This window comes from Podarcis vaucheri (assembly GCF_965113315.1).
Source record: "Podarcis vaucheri genome assembly, chromosome: 10".
Lineage (NCBI taxonomy): Eukaryota > Metazoa > Chordata > Lepidosauria > Squamata > Lacertidae > Podarcis > Podarcis vaucheri.
Window position 1 is genome coordinate 4,946,675 of NC_138748.1, and position 18,312 is coordinate 4,964,986.

Here is an 18,312-nt window from a genome sequence, read left to right on the forward strand (position 1 = left end):
AAAATGCATATGAACTGTGGCAAAGTCCTTATTGATTCTCTTTACTGATGTTGGGACATTTTTTGTGCTGAAGGATTTCTTTTCCTGTTTATGTGTGTACTTGTACCTATGTGTCCCCCCCTTTAAATCTTCTCTACCGCTGATGAAAAAATCTGACTCCCCACAACCTGCTCACTTTATTTGCCCTGTTAGTGCAAGAACATGTCTGTTCACAGTGTGCGCATATTAAATGGATTTGAGGGATACTATCATTACATCATTTTTACTGAACAGGTTTCCACTTGTTAAAAAGCATCTGTTCTGAGTTGTCGCAAATGTGTTTCCCCCTTTTGAAACTGTTTTATACCATCTTGTACCATAGAGTGCATTTGAGTCGTATGTGAACTCTCTCTCTCTCTCCCCCCCCCCCCGGTAGTCTGTTGTTTCTTATTGTGTTGTTTCAAAGCACTGACTAATGTGGGAGAAATGTTTTTCCCAGGACTCTGTACCTGGCTGTTCCAGCCCCTACTCTAATCTGCCTTTTTAAAAAATGCATTGAGGGGGTTGCATTCTTTCCCAGTTTGCTGTGCAGAGCATGGAATTCCTGGATGCAAGCTGGTACTAAAGCATACTCTGATTCTTTTTATACTGTGCTGCTCATTCCAAATTTAAAAAGGTCTGTCATTTCCAAACTGCACCTCCAGGATATATGCTAGTGTTCTGTGAAAAACAAATGAATTAAATGATGAAAGGCTCCCTTGTCTGGCTGTTGTGCCTCTGCTTGATATACTGCTCTGGCTGTGCCTTTTTCCAGTTTAGACTCAGTGTCTGAATTATGCTTTTGGCTGAATCATCCAGTAGCTCCCAATACCAACATATTTATCCTCACTCTGAGGAGGATGCCCCTTGCATCTCAGCATGAATCACAATTTGGACATATCTGGAACACGAACCATGCCAGAACTAAAGAAGAAGGCTTTTCCTAGCATCAGTAGTTCTTGTGCCAATGAGAGGCAAAGTTTTTGGGGGCTGCTCATCTGAAATGGCCTGAAAATATTTTAATTGAAGAGCAGCATAAAGATTCTTTAAATTCTGAATAAAGTTTACAGAAAAACTGAAATAGATGACAGTAGATGGCAGCTTATACACCTCACTAGGAGGAAGGATTATGAACCAAACCATAATCATGGTATCCTTCTGGACCGTCATGGGGGGCTGGGAGCTGGGGGCATTGTTATACAGTGGTTCTGCTCCTTCCTCCTGGGCCATGTCCAGAAAGTGGTGTTGGGGGATGAGTGGGCTCTCACTTGTGGGGTGCCTCAGGGCTCCATCCTCTCTCCCATGCTTTTTAACATCTGTATGAAGCCACTGGGAGAGATCATCAGGGAGTTTGGACTGGGTGTTCATCAGTATGCGGATGATACCCAGCTCTACCTCTCTTTTAAACCGGATCCAGTGAAGGCAGTGAAGGTCATGTGTGAGTGCCTGGAGGCAGTTGGAGGATGAGTGGTGGATTGAAGTTGAATCCAACAAGCCAGAAGTATTGTTGCTGGGGGACAGTCCACGGGCAGGTGTGAGGGACTCTGTGGTCCTGAATAGGGTAACTGTGCCCCTGAAAGACCAGGTACGCAGCCTAGGAGTCTTTTTGGACTCACAGCTGTCTATGGAGGTGCAAGTCAATTCTGTTTCCAGGGCAGCTGTCTACCAGCTCCACCTGGTACTCAGGCTGAGACCCTACCTGCCCGTGGACTGTCTTGCCAGAGTGGTGCATGCTCTGGTTATCTCCTGCCTGGACTACTGCATGCACTCTACGTGGGGCTACCTTTGAAGGTGACTAGGAAACTGCAATTAATCCAGAATGTGACAGCTAGTTTGGTGACTGGGAGTGGCCACCGAGACCACATAACACCGGTCTTGAAAGACCTACATTGGCTCCCAGTATGTTTCCGGGCACAATTTAAAGTGTTGGTGCTGATCTTTAAAGCCCTAAATGGCCTTGGTCCTGTATACCTGAAGAAGCGTCTCCACCTGGACACTAAGATCCAGCACTGAGGAACTTCTGGCAGGTTCCACACTGCGAGAAGTGAAGCTACAGGGAACCAGGCAGAGGGCCTTCTTGGTAGTGGCACCCGCCCTGTGGAATGCGCTCCCATCTGATGTTAAGGAGATGAGTAATTGTGTGTCAAGGCCCCGTACCCCCTCCTTTGATGAATAAAACACGTGGACACCAGTATTTTAGGAAAAGGCCACAACTTTTATTGGTTACAGAATGAGTAGTATTGGTTTTGGCACTGGACCCGAACATACTGTAACATCTGACTCCTGCCCACCATGCAGGAAGTCTCAGAGGGCCTTCTTGGTAGTGGCGCCCGCCCTGTGGAATGCCATCCCATCAGATGTGAAGGATATGAGTAATTATATAACATTTAGAAACACCTTAAGGCAGTCCTATATAGGGAAGCTTTTTAAGGTTTGATGTTTTACTGTGTTTTTATATATGATGAAAGCTGCCTAGAGTGGCTTGGGCAACCCAGTCAGATGGACGGGGTAGAAATAATAAATTATTATTTTTATCAGTTTAACTTCTTATTGGATGTGAGTCCTGTGGTCTGTGTTGAACTCGAATTGTATAAAGAAGGAAAGGTATTAGTGGTGGCCTATGAAACCCTGAATAGCTCGGGTCTAAGATGTACAAGGGACCACTTTTACTCCTTTGTTCCGCCACACCCTTTAATGCAGACTAGGAATAATTTCTTTCCCTGCAGATTAGCCGAAACTCGAGCCTGGTGGAGTGGTCTTCTGGAAGTGATAGAAGGCATTTTAATTCAAGCTACTGGTGGCCAATAGTCCAGGAGAGACCAGAACCATTAGTATATTGTTACCTGTTCTGAAGTTTTGCAATGGGATGTGCTGCAACCCAATTAAATAATGGAAACCCCGCATAGTACATGTCTACTTTTATGTAAGCATCAGCAGGCAATTCCTGGTGTGTTTTGAACCTTACTGGTTCCTCTTGTAGGGATAGACAGATTTTGAAATCAAACTGTTAACAGCTGTGTTGAATGAATGAGTCTGTATCTAACATCTGTCTATTTTTGGTCCCTGAAATGATGGCTCTTTATTGTTCACATGGGATCAGAGAGCGAAGGGGTCTATTATGCCAGTTTCAGGGAGATTGCAAATGTGGCCTTCATGCCTCAAGAAGCTGCTGCTTGTGGAATTTTGCAACTCTTTGATCTGGCTGCTCTTTTTTTAGCCTGTGCAGTTCATTCATGTAGATTACTGTTTGCTTTTCAAGATTTAGCTTCCCTAACTTCAGAAAGTAGGTTACTGAAAGAGGCGTATGTCATTGCTTTTAAGTGCAAGGAACTTTCTCCTCTGTCAATCAGAGGTTACTGTTCATGCTCAAGCCTGCTTTCCTTTAGACAGATTGATGGGGCATCTTTCGATTAACTAGTTTTTAAAGCTTGTGACTGCATACTCTCTGTACATGTAGCTGCCTAGCTGCCTGAAATAAAATAACAATAACCCATAATGTTAAGATTTTACCTGTGTATTCACAAAAGCAAATGACTTCAGTTTAGACCATCATTTTGCTTCCAAGTGGCCAAGTTCCCTTGTTTTTTGTATCAGAAGTGAATCATGCAGAATTTGGTACTAAATTCCCAGTACCACCTTCTACACAAGGAACACTTTTCATTTGGAAATGCCTGGAGGGGACTTATCTGATGTGGGTTCTTTCCCAATTGCTGCTGGGAGGAGAGTTGGGGAGAGAGCAAGTGAGAGAAGGTTATGTTCCAAGGCCCATACCAGCAGGGCTCTCCAAACAGGTCCAGGTACAGTACTTTGTAGAGCAGGTGTAGCTAAGCTGTCTCTGTCCAGATGTTGTTGGATGACCACTCCTGCTAGTCTTGGCCCAGCATGGCCGATGCTCAGGGATGGAAGATGTTATAGTTCAACAATGTGGGGATGGGAACAAGACAAACATGTCAGTCATCTCTGGTATACAGCATTGAACCAAAACATGGCAGATCCAAGTAAAATTTTTGGACTGTATTGGGCAGCTTAAGCTAAACTGATTTGTAGCTAAGAGTTCTGAGACACGAACTTGCCAGATTGTAACAGGAAAATGGGTGACTCTTAAGACACCAATTTTTTTAAAAATTTAAAAAAAATTATTTAACATAATTATTACAAAATACAAGCAAAATACATACAAATACATACATACATATATTTTTCAGATAAGCACACACATATATAAAAGAACAAAAAAGAGAAAAGGGAAAAAAGACACCAATGTTGAAAATGCCATTTGGAAGCAAATATCTAGACTCCGTTTTCTCCATCCCCGAGAAGAAGCTGCTGAATGCTGTGATTCTCACTCACGGAGCATCTGGTGATATGAATTTCTCTCAACCTTGTATCTTTGGCAAACTACCCGGCCTCTCATAGATTTCTGTGTCTGCGATTTACCTGCAAAAGCTTCAATATCATCTATAGAACTAAAGCAGGGGTCAGCAACCTTTTCCAGCTGTGTGCCGATCCACTGTCCCTCAGACCATGTGGTAGGCCGGACTACATTTTGGAAAAAAATAATGAACCTATGCCCCACAAATAATCCAGAGATGCATTTTAAATAAAAGGACACATTCTATTCATGTAAAAACACACTGATTCCCAGACCGTCTGCAGGCCGGATTGAGAAGGTGATTGGGCCGCATCCGGCCCCAGGGTCTTAGGTTGCCTACCCCTGATCTAAAGCATATAAAGGTGTTGTGGAATATTTAAGATCATCAGGCAACTACATACTTTCTGGCATTTTTCTTGGAGGCTGTTCAAGTGGCTTGTGTGCTGTTGCCTCCGTGATACATCAAGCAGAACAAGATAATGACAGCTTCATTCAAGGTTTTATCCGCTGCATTGGCCAAAGTTTCACTCTAAACTTCGGGATAAAGATTTATTGTCCATTAAGTCTCCTGCACTATTTGTGTCTGGAGATACAGATGAGATGTGTGATAAACAACTGTTGAATGGCGTTGCAGACAAAATGCAAGCGCCCAAGAAAATCCCTTGGGTTGAAAAGGCAAACCACAGCATGGCAGCGAGAGGTCGAAATGCAGAAGACATCACATTGGAAATAAGCAGAGAAGAGATCAAGAAAAAAATGAATTGGACCAAGCTTCAATGCTGTGAAAAGTCCCTTGATATTACTCTGCTTGTATGGTGTTCCCTCTTCTCCATTAGAAGATTCCAGTTCAACCTTTCTAGAAGGTTCCAGAGTACAGAAATATGACAACCACAGCCACTCTCAGCCTCAGGGCTGCTACTGATTTATCCTAGTACAGTGGTACCTCGAGTTAAGAACTTAATTTGTTCTGGAGGTCCGTTTTTAACCTGAAACTGTTCTGAAGACCACTTTAGCTAATGGGGCCTCCTGCTGCCGCTGCACAATTTCTGTTCTCATCCTGAAGCAAAGTTCTTAACCCGAGGTACTATTTCTGGGTTAGCGGAGTCTGTAACCTGAAGCATCTGTAACCTGAAGCGTCTGTAACCCGAGGTACCACTGTATTGGTAACAGAAGACATGCCAGTTCCCAGTCCATAAAAGTGAGAAACAGCCCTGGGAATAAGCTGCAGTATCTATCTATCTACCTGGGTGCTGGAAGGAAGACCGCTCTGCTGCAAGGCCCCTTTGCATCTGGCTTAGAGGCAGAGCGCAGACTCACCCTGAACAGCTAAAAGGCTCCTGGGAGGCTGGAGGGACATTGCTGGAACCACTCTTGACTTCGGGCAACGGGCTAAAATGTTTTAAACAGTTCTAATTTTGGTTGCTCTGCTTAGTTTTTGTCAGGTTGGTGTTGGTTAAATGTTTAGTTGGGGTTTACAGTTATACCCAAATTAAAATAACTGCTAGCTCTTTATTGTTATTGTTGTTGTTTGTTTCTATTGATTTCTTGGTTTGTTTGTTGCTTGTATAGGATATTTTGTTTTTTCAATGTTTGATGTTTTGCTGTGTTTTTATATATGCTGTAAGCCACCCAGAGTGGCTGGGGAAACCGAGCCAGATGGGCGGGATATAATTTTAAAAATATATTATTAAAATTGCTACCTCCTGTTGCCTGTCTGTAAAGCAGAAAAAAGGATGACCTTTCTTGCAGAGTTATGGTGAGGATAAATGTAAAGCACTTTGACAGGGAGAGGACACTGTTTTTGCTGATGCAACTGGAGTTGGATCTATAAGGCTCAGGCAACCTGGGCTGTAGATGACACATAACACTTTGATGGCTAGCTTCCGTTAGTTTTATGGGGTTGACCTTCATTAAGGAAGTGGAAGCGAGGACGTGCCAGATATTTCTCCCAGCCTGAACCTTCTGCTTTAGCTTTATGCTGTATCTGTATTTACAGTAAATGTTCCGTCACCAAGGCTAATATGTACCAGGCATAATCCTTAGTAATTTACGGTATCTCAGCTATATAAGTTTTCCAGTGCCCTGTACAGCAAAGTATAGAATTGTATCTCCTGTTCCATAAAAAAATGAAGCTACCAAAATTCTGTACCTGGAACATTTCACAGGGAGTGGAGAAGACACTTTTCTCTCTCTCCAACCCCCAGTATTTCAGACCCCAGACAACTAATCTTCAGAGGCATCTATATCTTGCTGGCCCAGTATTCCATTCACTAAGTGTTACAAACGATGACAGTTGCAACTAAAATTAGTCAAGCTCCATTGCAAATCAGGTTTATATTCAAAATTTACAGACTTTCAGCTGTTTGCAGTGAGAAAATCAAACAAAAGCAATTGAAATAGCCCAAAACAATATTATCAGTTAAATGATATTTTTAGGCTGGATAAAGGAACTGGTTTTGGTAAAGAATTTTCAAGATTGCAAAGAGAAGTGCTGGAAAATAATGAAAAAATTCTGTCAAAAATATATAAATTGGTGCTAGAGTGGGAAACAAAAGATGAAGAAGTAAATCTGTAATAATTCATTGGGCAAAAGATGTGGGACATAACATACAAATTACCTCATGGGAAAAGTTAAGGAATAAAGATCAAAATTTACTGTTTGCTGTCCATTAAAAGAAAACATGAAAATGATGTATAGATGGTATCTGACTCCTACAAGACTTGCAAAAATGTATAAGAACAGAACCAACATATGTTGGAAGTGTAAAGTTAAGGAGGATACATTCCACCATATGTGGTGGACATGTAAAATAGCTGAGCCCTTCTGGGAAATGATTTACAACGAACTGAAAAAAAATGGTATAACTTTATTGAATACATTAAAGAACACTATGAGAGTTTAAAAACATTAGCAGGATTCACATAATGCTTGTAATTTAAATTAACAAAGGATAACAATAGAGTATAACAAAGTTAGATAAAGTAATTAGAGGCAGTTAAAAGGGGAAGAATTCTGGAAGCCGGGGGAGGGGTGGGAGGAAGTCCTGGGGTTCAGGGAACCTCATAAAGGTATTGATATGAATATGGTTTTTCTAAAATAAGTGTATATGTCTGTGTGTATATGTATACAGTGGTACCTCGGGTTACATACGCTTCAGGTTACAGACTCCGCTAACCCAGAAATAGTACCTCGGGTTAAGAACTTTGCTTCAGGATGAGAGCAGAAATTGCGGCGTGGCAGTAGCAGGAGGCCCCATTAGCTAAAGTGGTGCTTCAGGTTAAGAACAGTTTCAGGTTAAGAATGGACCTCCAGAACGAATTAAGTTCTTAACCCGAGGTACCACTGTATGTGTGTGTGTTTTTAAAAAAGATTTATTTTTTTTGAAATTTTGAAAAGAATTAGAATAGTAATAATGAAATAGCTCAACACAACAGGTGCTTCAGGTGGTTTCCCCAAATTCAGCTGAAACTGCAACTTATACTGGCTTGTCCAGTCTCACTATTATTCAGCCTCTCCGTGGCAAGCATCTTTAGTATTTAGTAGAGCAAAGGCTGCTATGACGTGCTGTAAACGAGATCCATAGCCTGATAGTAGCTTCCAGCAGCATTCCTGAGGAATCTGAGCCCATTCCTCGCACCAGAGATTTTCTGTGGAGTTCAAGTCAGGTGACTGTGATGGCCACTGTAGAACCTTCCAGGACTATTTCTGCAACCAGACCTTGGTGGAATTTGAGGTATGCTTGGGATCATTGTCCAGTGACACCGAAGCGTCAGCTTCTTCACAATCCTCCTAGGATTTCCTGATACTTCAATGAATCCAGCCTGCCTTCCACACGCTGCAAGTTTCCAGTGCCGGAGGATGCAAAGCAGCCCCAGAGCATCACCAAGCCACCACCATGCTTCACTGTAGGCAGAGTGTTCTCTTCAGAGTACGTAGCATTCTTCTTCCTGCAGACATAGCACTGATCCAAGGAGCAGAAAAGTTCCAATTTTGTTTCGTTGCTCCACAGAACAGAATCCCCAAACTCTGCAGCTTATTTATATGATTTTGAGTATATTGGAGTTGACTTTTCTTGTGATTTTGGGTCACTACTGGTGTACGTCTTGGAGTTCTGGCATGGAAAGCATATGTGTTTTAGTTTGTGCTTTACTGTGTTCACTGAAACCTCAGTGCCTACGGCCACCATGTCTTGCTGCAGCTCTTTTGCAGTCACTTGAGGGTTTCCCCCCAGCCTGCCCTCTCAGAAATCTGGTTGCTGCCTCAGATAGCTTCTTTTTTCTGCCCCGTCCAGGTAGTGTAACTTTGAACTTGCAAAATATGCTTCCAACATTCAGTGCCTTTGTTATCTTGTTGTATCCTGCGCCTTGTTTGTGAAGGGCAATAATCTCTTCTCTTACCTTCTTGGACCATTCTCTTGACCTACCTATATTTCTACCATGCAGCCAAATTTGACACTCAGCAAACCCCTAGTCAGTTCAGGTATTTCGTGTGTGGCAGCTGAAGCACACCTGGTGCAACTAATTAAGCCCTTGATTGGTTACATCAGGTGTGTTTGAGAAAAAACCTGTTGTATTTGTGCTGTTGTTACAGATTCTAGTCAGGGGGTTGAATAATAGTGAGACAGGAGAAGCCAGTATAAGTTGTATTTTCAGCTGAATTTGGGGAAATGAAGCATTTGTTGTTTTGAGCAATTTCAATTGCTTTTGTTTGATTTGCTCATTGCAAACAGCTGAAAGTCTGCAAATTTTGAATAATTCCGATTGCAACTGTATACCATATGAATTTACAGCTGGCTAAACTCACAAAATCAACCCTAAATTATTAAATTGATGCCCCCCATCTAGGCATCAATTTTGTTTAGAGGTGCCAGCAAACACAGTTTGTGAAATGGCATTGTCATTTGCACAGATGCTGGCTTGATCCCGCCCCTGTCTCCTTGGCAACTGGGATGTCTGCTTCTTGCTGCACTTCACAAGGTGTTAGAATAAATTCTAAAAAGTGAGAATGTAAACTGAGGGATTAAGCAGCGTTCAGTGGCTTCAAATACAAGGGGGAGGGTTAATCCTCCATTTAAGCTTTATGAATGAAGCTGCGAGAGAGTTGAACTTTAGCATGGCACTTTCTGATTGCTGCCTCTGGTCTGTTAGGCTTCTGTGTGTTTGAGTGGCCTTGCAAGCAATGGTGGAGCTGCTGCTTAAATCTTCTTTTGTGTCTTTGTCTGTGCCAGCACTGATGTAGTCTATTGAACATAGTGCCCATTCAGGACCATATTTTCCACCACTCATAATACGTAGGTGTCTGGAGTCTGGCACATGGCAGATGAGAAGCGGGCAAGGATGAGGGTGTGAATGGAAGAGGCTGGATTGTGATGTGCTCTTAGGGATGTGGAAAATAAGGATGTGCAGGGGGCATATAGAATAGAAGAATGTTGAAGAGCCAAAATACATTACATGAAATGGCTTGTGCATCTGTTGTTGGATGCTAGTATTTCACTTAGGCGGGAGATTTGATTGTTTTCTTATGGGGGAGCAATTTAAAGTAAACCTTCAAAGAAAAAAATGACGCCAAGCCCCTCCGCCAAACCTGCACTAGCCCTTTCCGTAACATGCTAGTTTTGTATGATTTGTAGGAGGACATTTCACTGTTTGATTCTCGTTTGAAGTGGCCACAAGCAAAAAGCTGTACTACTTGCCTTTCTACTAATGTATGTTTCAGCTCATATATGGAGGCCAGCAACAAGACCCTGATTGGTCGGCAAACAGCAGGCTCCAAACTCTCTTGTTTTATTTATTAAATTTATATCTTTCCCTTCTTCTCAAGGGAGCCTAGAATGGCTAACAACAAGTAATAAAACAATAAAAGCATATTCTTCTTTTTTAAAAAAAGTGTTTATCACATCATGTTGTGGTAGTTTGTGGCAACCTATGTATTTTTAAAGAAGAAAAATGGTTCTGCATGATTAGCAAAAGCCACTAACAGAAATAAACGGCTTACATTTTACAACCTGTCAGCTCCAAGCTTGTGGCTGGCAAATGTGTGGTATCTTGCATAAAACCCAAAAACATAATGAGAACAGCTCTTGGGGAGAACATTGGGGGCCTCTGTTGTGTAGCGCCTGTGCAACTGGTGACCAGCAGTCCACATGAAGCCATCCAGCCATTTTCTTTGGTTTACCAAGTATTTGACAGTTTCTCTGATTTTGCAGTCCCAGGGAGGCAGCACTTGGTGGCCCTCCACATGCCCCTGGTGTGCTGCCTGAATCGCAACTTGTGTGTGCTGGTTCAGTTTTACAACATTTTTCTTGCAATTTTTGCAGCTGGTTATGAGCTGAAGCTATAAACCTTGTTGTTGTCTTTATAAATCCCATTGTAGCTAGCAGGACACAACTGCAAAACATGTGGTTTTTGAGGGTTTGTTAAGACCTCAGTTCTCCTGTGAGCTAACTTTTCATCTGCCAGCTTTTGAAGGGAACAGATGTTCTCCAAACCAGACAGGCTATAACTGTGCATGCTGTTGGAAATAGGCATTCTGCAGGAATGCAATCTCTCTCCCCACACAAATGCTAGGTTCCCAAGCAACCCAACCTTGCCTAAAGCAGGTCTGGGTGACATGCACCTGTGGACATGGTTGGGAACAAAATCCTGTTCTGCAAATGCTGAAGTGAAGTAAGGAGTTGGACTAGATGACCCTTGGGGTCCATTCCAACTCTGATTCTATGATCGTTTGCAGATTGCTTAATTTAGTTGTGGCTTCTGAAGGGTTGAAAAACATGTTTAACATTGTCGCTTCATTACTTCAGGTATTTGCAGAATCCAGAAAATGATGAGTGATGCAAGTGAGATGCTGGCTGCTGCTTTGGAACAGATGGATGGCATTATTGCAGGTAGAACATTAACCCAATGTTTTCTTTTGATCTGCTTGATTGCCCTTTTGCTCCTGGAGGGGATGTGTTCTGGAGTAGGAAGCCACTGAGCATGGTGAATTTCTCTCTTCAGAGAATCAAACCAAAACTTCTTTTCTCTTTGCAGATTCATTCAAACCAAACCATTAACTTGCTTGAAGCTCTCTGCTTCGCCCTCACCATCTGTTTTTCCAAGCTGTCAGGTGATGTGGCTCCTACTGTTCATTTGAGGGAGGAATGCTTTCCCCAAATATAGGTTAAAGTGTTGTGCGTGTTGGAGGTTATCAAAGGGAGAAGAAGGGCCACGAGGAGCAACCTGGATTATGTTAGCACAAAAAAGGGGATGAGGTGGTAAAATTGTGCCTGGACAATGGCAGAGATGGCAGGTGGGGGAATTGCACCGTTGAACAGCTTTTTCATGGAGATAAACATTCCCTACTCATAACAAATCAGCATATAAGAAGGGTAGGCCTGCATTACCTTTATGTACCAGGGTTTTGTGACTGATGTAGCATGTTCCCATCGATGGTCCACATTCCTCCCCCCATCTGAATTAGCACAGCCCAATAACAGTTGGATCACCTCATCAGCTATTTGTGAGAACTAGGTCTCAACTGCACTGTCTCTCTTACTCAATTCTGAAATATATCCCCAGGGGAAGGGATCTTCCGGCCAGGCACACTAGCATTTGGGTTTGATTTCATGCCAAGCCAAGCTGTGCAAACAGCTGTTTAAACTAGAAAAGTATTCTGAGTGGGTGCAGAAGACATGAAGGTGCCGAGTTTCCAGATTAGTGATGTTATTTCCCTTGCAAAATGCTTTCTGAAATGGATAATAGCATATTATTTCCTCCCGTCCATCTCACTTCAGTCATATAGATTTTCTAAGGATTTGCATCATAAATACATGTGTCCAACAGATGTGAATATAGCACATTACAATTGCATTTGCGTTTCCTTAAAGGTTATTGTCTCCAGACTGACCTTGATAAGGCATTTAAAGGAATACGAATAAAATTATCAACACTATGGTGTAGAAAAAGGACCACATTTTGTCAGTGAAGTACTTGAAAAATCAATACTCAAACTCAAATATCAATACTCAAACTTATGTGGCTTTATTACTGTATTTTTCCATCTATAAGACACACCCATGTATAAGACGCCCCCTATTTTTGGGGACTCAGATTTAAGAAAACGGGGGAGATGGCCTATAGTATAAGATGCCTCCTAATTTTTGAGATTATTTTTTAAGGAAAAAACCATAGTCTTATACATGGAAAAATAACGGTATTTGTTTAATCCTATCAGCCTTGATAGTAAAACAGAGCTTCTGTGTTCAGGAACAAATTGTTATTATTATTTACTATTATTACCCCTGAACTGCAGGTGTGAGAGAGAACAGGGAAGGTATGTTTCTATCATGCACTCCTTGTGAGCTTCCCAGAGGCCCCTGGCTCTTGTTTTTCTGGACCCCGTTGGACCGAGGCCTGAACCAGCAAGGTGGATGCACCTTGCATAATATAGCACCTTATGAGATGTTGCAATAAATAAAATCCACAAAATGAGAAAGAATAACCTGTGCTCTTCCTCTAAATACCGTATTTTGCCATGTATAAGACAACCTTTTTCCTTTGTAAAAATTTAGTGATAAATTGGGGGGTCGTTTTATACACGGGTTAATATGGTGAGGAGCCAGAGCAGAGGATCGTCAAAAGACAGCTCAGTGAACTTACAAAAGAAGCTCAACACCTCCTTTAGCTGGTCACCTGAATTATGCTAGTGAAGTAGATGGCCTGAACTCGGACAGAAGAGACCTTGGTCCAGATTCCCACTCGGTCATGGAAGTCATTGTGTGACCTTGGATCTTCATTATATCTTTCAGCCTCACTTTCCGAACAGATGCCCCATGAAAGTTACTCAGGGCAGGATATAAATATGATAGAAAGATAAATACTCTATTTGTAAGATTTATATCTTCCCTTTCATTGTAAGCAGTTATGGATTAGGGCACATTCAAATGAAAAACTAGGCAAAACCAGCCAATTAAAGAGTAAATTCATTTCAAATTTGAAATGCTTAACCCGTTTTACTGTGTTAATCCTGGTTGGAGGGAAGAGATGGGTTTTCAACTGGCACCAAAAAATGAGTGCAGAAGCCTGTGCTTTTAGAGGTCTCTGGTCCACACAAACAGCTTGCTGCAAAGAGGCCTGTGGCAATTTAAAGGCGGCCTTCACGCAGAAATGGTTCCATGTGCAGCCACCTGGGCTTGCTCTCTTCTCTTGCTTCCTGGGCATCAGACTTCGGAGCACAGATGCTGAAACTTCTCTCCTTGCAAAAGCTGTAGCCTTTGCTGCCTAAAGCACAGTTCACAGCTTTCCGTTGTCTTCTCTCCCCTAGCACTAATAGTTAAAGGATCCCCTTGCATCCACGCAACATACTGTGATGCCTCAAAAATTCTGTTCTTCAGAATTGTTGAGGTCACAGCTGATGTCTTCTGTGTGACTGTAGTGTTAAAGCTCAGTTAATGGCTGGTATTGAGGCATTAATTAAACCATATATGTTGCAAAGGCTGCCCTGCAAGCAGCAAGACCAGAGGCCTGGATTGGATATATAGCATAAGAGCAATTTTCATAACACTTTACAAGGTGTCTTCAGGTTTAGGCAGACCTGTCTACACTGCTATGCAGTAAACTAACTGTCATAATTCATTTGTACACTGTAAATGTCACCCACATAATCTGGTTTGTAGGGTTTAATGTACAACTATTCAAAACTGCAAGCTTGTATAAATCAATGGTAGTACACAGGACACAGAGCTCATGTATTGCAGCAGAGATACCTGAAAAACCTGGGTTTAAATCCTGACGAAGCCATGAAGTGCTCAAGGTAACTTTTGAGCGAGTTACATTCCCTCAACCCAGCTCATAAAGGGTAAGGAGGGGGGGGGGGAAATGGGATAACCTATATTCTTCCTTAAGACCTTGGAAGAAACGTAGTATACAAAGTTGAGGAATACATAAATAAACAGCTGAATATTTTCTTCATGTCACTACAACATTGGTCACACCTTTCAAAAGCTACCACTTTCATCAGGCAATATGATCACCGATTTGGGTTGATTTTTAACCTCCATTTTTGTAGCAGTTCTTTCATTATTTTGAATCTGTTTCCCTACTTGTGCTGTAGTCAAGTGTTTAAATATTTGTGCTGTCCAGGTTCCAAGGCTCTGGAATATTCGAATGGCATATTTGACTGCCAGTCTCCGACTTCTCCATTCATGGGGAGCCTGCGAGCGCTGCATCTCGTGGAGGATTTGCGTGGCTTACTGGAGATGATGGAAGCGGATGAAAAAGAAGGATTGCGGTGTCAAGTCCCAGATTCGACAGCAGAGATTTTGATGGAATGGTTGCAGAGCCAAATGGTAAGGCATTTGCATGGATTATTGGCAAATACAATGTATGTAGTCATACAATGTGGGTATATATGTGCACTGCTTCTGTGTTTGATCTTAATGTGCACTGCTTAATGATTGTCAAATACTGCAGTGCTGCTAAATGCATATCAAAGCCCCACGTTGCCACGCTGCGTTTTTGCTTGATTCCCTTAGGCTGTTTCGTCAGGTTGCTTCCTTTCTGTGTTCCTTTCACAATGATACAGAATACATTATATTACTTAATTTTGTCTTCATCCCTGTTTTGAAAAACAATGCCGCATTCTTTTTCAAATTTTTCTGATTTGAAGGTGTGAAGCTAGGGTTGCCTAATGTCCAGATTTTCCCAGACATGTCCTCTTTTGCAAAGGTAAAATCACCATCCGGGTTGATTTTTAATATTTTGCAGAACGTCCGGCTTTTTATTTTCTGTACCATTATTACCAGGGCCGCTCTAGGACTCGCAGTGGCGAGGCCTCGTGCAGCCTTCCAGGGCTGCTCCAGGCTTTGTGGTGTTTCCAATGGCTGCCAGGCCTGCCATGACCTTTCGGGGGTCGCGCTGGGCCTGGCAGCGCCTCCGTCTGGAGACACAGCGTCTCGTGAGCAGGAGGCCAAGTCTGTTGTAGAGAGGCATATATCTGTTAGAACATCCAGATTTCTTGCCAAGGCTTTATAAATTCGTGTAATAAAGGGGGTAGAAATAGAGTAGAAATGTAAACCACGATTGTTAGCAGTATGATTGTTGTTGTTTTTATGCGTGTAATGGCTGCTCGCTAAACACAGTAAAATGGAAGGTAAGAGAGGGGAGGCAGTGGCGGAGGAAGAGGAGTGCGGGGGGAGTGTCCCGCAGCACAATCCCGGCAGGGTACCATCACGGCTGCCCCCCCACTCATGCTGGGTGCCCCGCCCCCAGGACGTGCGCCCCCCCGCCTGCTCTCCGCCCCCCCCTGGTGCCAGAGCATGAAGCTTTGCCACTGAGGGCAGGGCAGGAGGGGTGAGCGATGAAGATACGGGATTGGGAGGTGCCTTGAATTTCTCTCTCAAAATGCTAGAGGGTATGTCATTTTCATTTTCATTTTCAATATGTCATTTAAATATTTCAATACACCTGCACAGAAACTTATTACTACTGTTTTTCTTCCTCCCCCCTCTTTCCTGGCCCACCTACAAATGTGTCTTCTTATTGCTCTTTGGAATATGGCAACCCTAGCAAAGCCCAGACTCCTGGTAAAACTGTTGGGTATTTTTAAGAATTCATGCGCCAGTCTTGGTTCAGTTGATTCAATCTGCCTTGTGGCTGTTCTTATTACTCTAAATTTTATATTGTACCTTAAGATCCCAGCTCACGTTGAGCATGACAGTGTTTTTACATAGCAGTGCTGTACTGAATCTTTGTGGGATTTAATTTGTAAGAAACTTGGCATTTTGGGTTGGGAGGATCATCTTCTGGAAGAGGCTGGTCTTTGTGAAATATGGTGAATAACTCACAGCGTAAGTTACTCATGTGATAACTTGATGGGGGAACGGCATCTTTACGGTGTAAAAAAAGAAGGCTTTTTTCAGTGTATGGAAGAAGGGCAGGGGGGTCGATGGAACTCTGTGGGTACCATGGAAAGCCACAGGGTGCAAGTGTGCCTACGAGCAACACGTTGGCAATCCATGCACAGCATATTCTTCGGACAGGTCCAAAAATGGTAGAATACTGGAATGCAGTCTTGACAGAAATAATAAAATAGTCATTGGATATAATAATAATAACAACAAAATTGGATGTTAACTGCCAGAAGTTATTAATTTAATTGCATTATTTGGCTATCTTAAAAGACTGGTATCCCAAGATCAAGAAATGGCAATGAATCTGCCAACAGATACTTGAATGGCCATTTGCCAAAAATGGAAAAAAGCTAGAACCTCCTACAATAGTAGCTTGTTTAAAAAGAATCTGGGAAATAGCTTATATTAAGTTAACTGAAGAAGAAGAGCAGCTGGAGAATAAATTTGTTGAGAAGAGGAGCCTGTTTGTTTCATAATGGAGCAACAGTGTGCAAGATACAATGAGACCATTCCCAGTACTAGTGACATAGTTAGTGTTAAATGAGGGCAAAGAAACAATATGAATATAATTCAACGACAACAAAAATACCGTATTTTTCCATGTATAAGATGAAGTTTTTTTGTTTTGTTTTTTAAAAAGGGTTTAAAATTCGGGCTCGTCTTATACGCGGGTAGGGCTGAGGGGTGTTTTCTTAATTTGGAGTCCCCCAAAATAGGGGGCATTTTATACATGGGGGCGTCTTATACATAGAAAAATATGGTATATATGATTAGGCAGTTCTAAGCATTTAGCACAATTATGAAAGGTAGTTAGTTATTTGGTGCCTATTTGAACATAGTGGTGGTCATTTAATGATTGAGCAATAAACTGATGCAACTAGGATCAATAAAAACAGTGGGATTTTTTTGTTTTGTTTTGTTGAAGGGCTGGTTTGATGTTCCAGTATTTATTAGAAATAAGCTAGGTTAAAAGTTATGTTGCATAATTTAAAGTCAATAAAAGCCAAAAGTGAGTAGTGTGTGTTACCTAGTGAGTAGAGATATTCCTCCCCAACCCCTTGATGACCAAGTGTGGAAATTCTCTGAAGCACTTAAAAAATGCACCGTCGATAAATGTTAGATACACCACATTCTAGTTTGAAAGGGAAGTCGCCATTGTTTCTCTGCCCCAGTATGCCTTGCTGGGAATGGAGATTATTGCAGCAGGCGTGGTCTAATCTGACTATATCTGCAAAACTCCTCCTCCCTTCCACTTCAAGACCCTCACAAACAACAGACTTGGGCATTTTGGCAGGCCAAGCAAGGTATTTTGCTCTTCCTTCCTTTTGCTGTTCAAGTTATTTAACATCCAGGCTGAAGACAACTTCCAGAGATTGCAAAAAAGCTTGCTCCCTACTTTGTGACTATTCTGCTTGGCCCTAATAAAGGGCATTTCCCCAGATGACCTTTTATTGAGCATTCATCCCGACTGGTTTGCAGCGTTATCCCAAACTTTCCACCGCCATTTCCCCATCACTTTCCTCACGGCAAAATGCAGTCTTTGGGGGAAGTGAGCTTGTTTGCACATGACCCATCTCCTATAGCCCTGAATGTGCCAGCATGTGATTGAATCCCACTTGAAATTAACAAGAGTCTGGAAGCACCCAAATATAATGCGCTGCTGTTGCTGCTTGGATCCCCCCCCCCCCCGGACTAAACTAAGACAGCTTGCTGCACGATTTGTGAGACCTGTAACTACTTTTACAGCTCATGCTCCTCTGAGGGCAAACCAAGTCCTTTGCAGAGCATGTCAGTCTCCTCTTCCCCTTGGTAAGGACAACTTGTTATTGAGAATCGTCTTCCTTTCCCAGCCTCGGCTTTAGTTCTGTTCCAAAATTATTGCAGGCACCAAAAACTGTAGAGCCAAGGTGCCTGCCTAATGCCAGTGGACAAGGGAGTTCTGGGTTCTGCTACACTGAAATATGGATTCCTTGCAAATGTGGAACAAATCCTGAGTGGCAATAAACATGAAGGGTTCTTTTTCAAAGTGGAATC

General features: G+C 42.4%; 1 protein-coding gene across 21 annotated transcripts in view; it reads left to right on the top strand.

Annotated features, from left to right (window-relative positions):
- The window catches only part of PPFIBP1 (PPFIA binding protein 1), a 120,358-nt gene that overhangs the window by 57,203 nt on the left and 44,843 nt on the right, over window positions 1–18,312 (top strand). For all 21 annotated transcript variants that reach the window (XM_082240083.1, XM_082240087.1, XM_082240089.1 and 18 more), the window contains exons 2-3: window positions 11,191–11,274; window positions 14,510–14,715. In XM_082240083.1, the coding sequence (XP_082096209.1) occupies window positions 11,211–11,274; window positions 14,510–14,715 (270 nt within the window). In that variant the 5' untranslated portion in view covers window positions 11,191–11,210. The remainder of the gene's footprint in view (window positions 1–11,190; window positions 11,275–14,509; window positions 14,716–18,312) is intronic.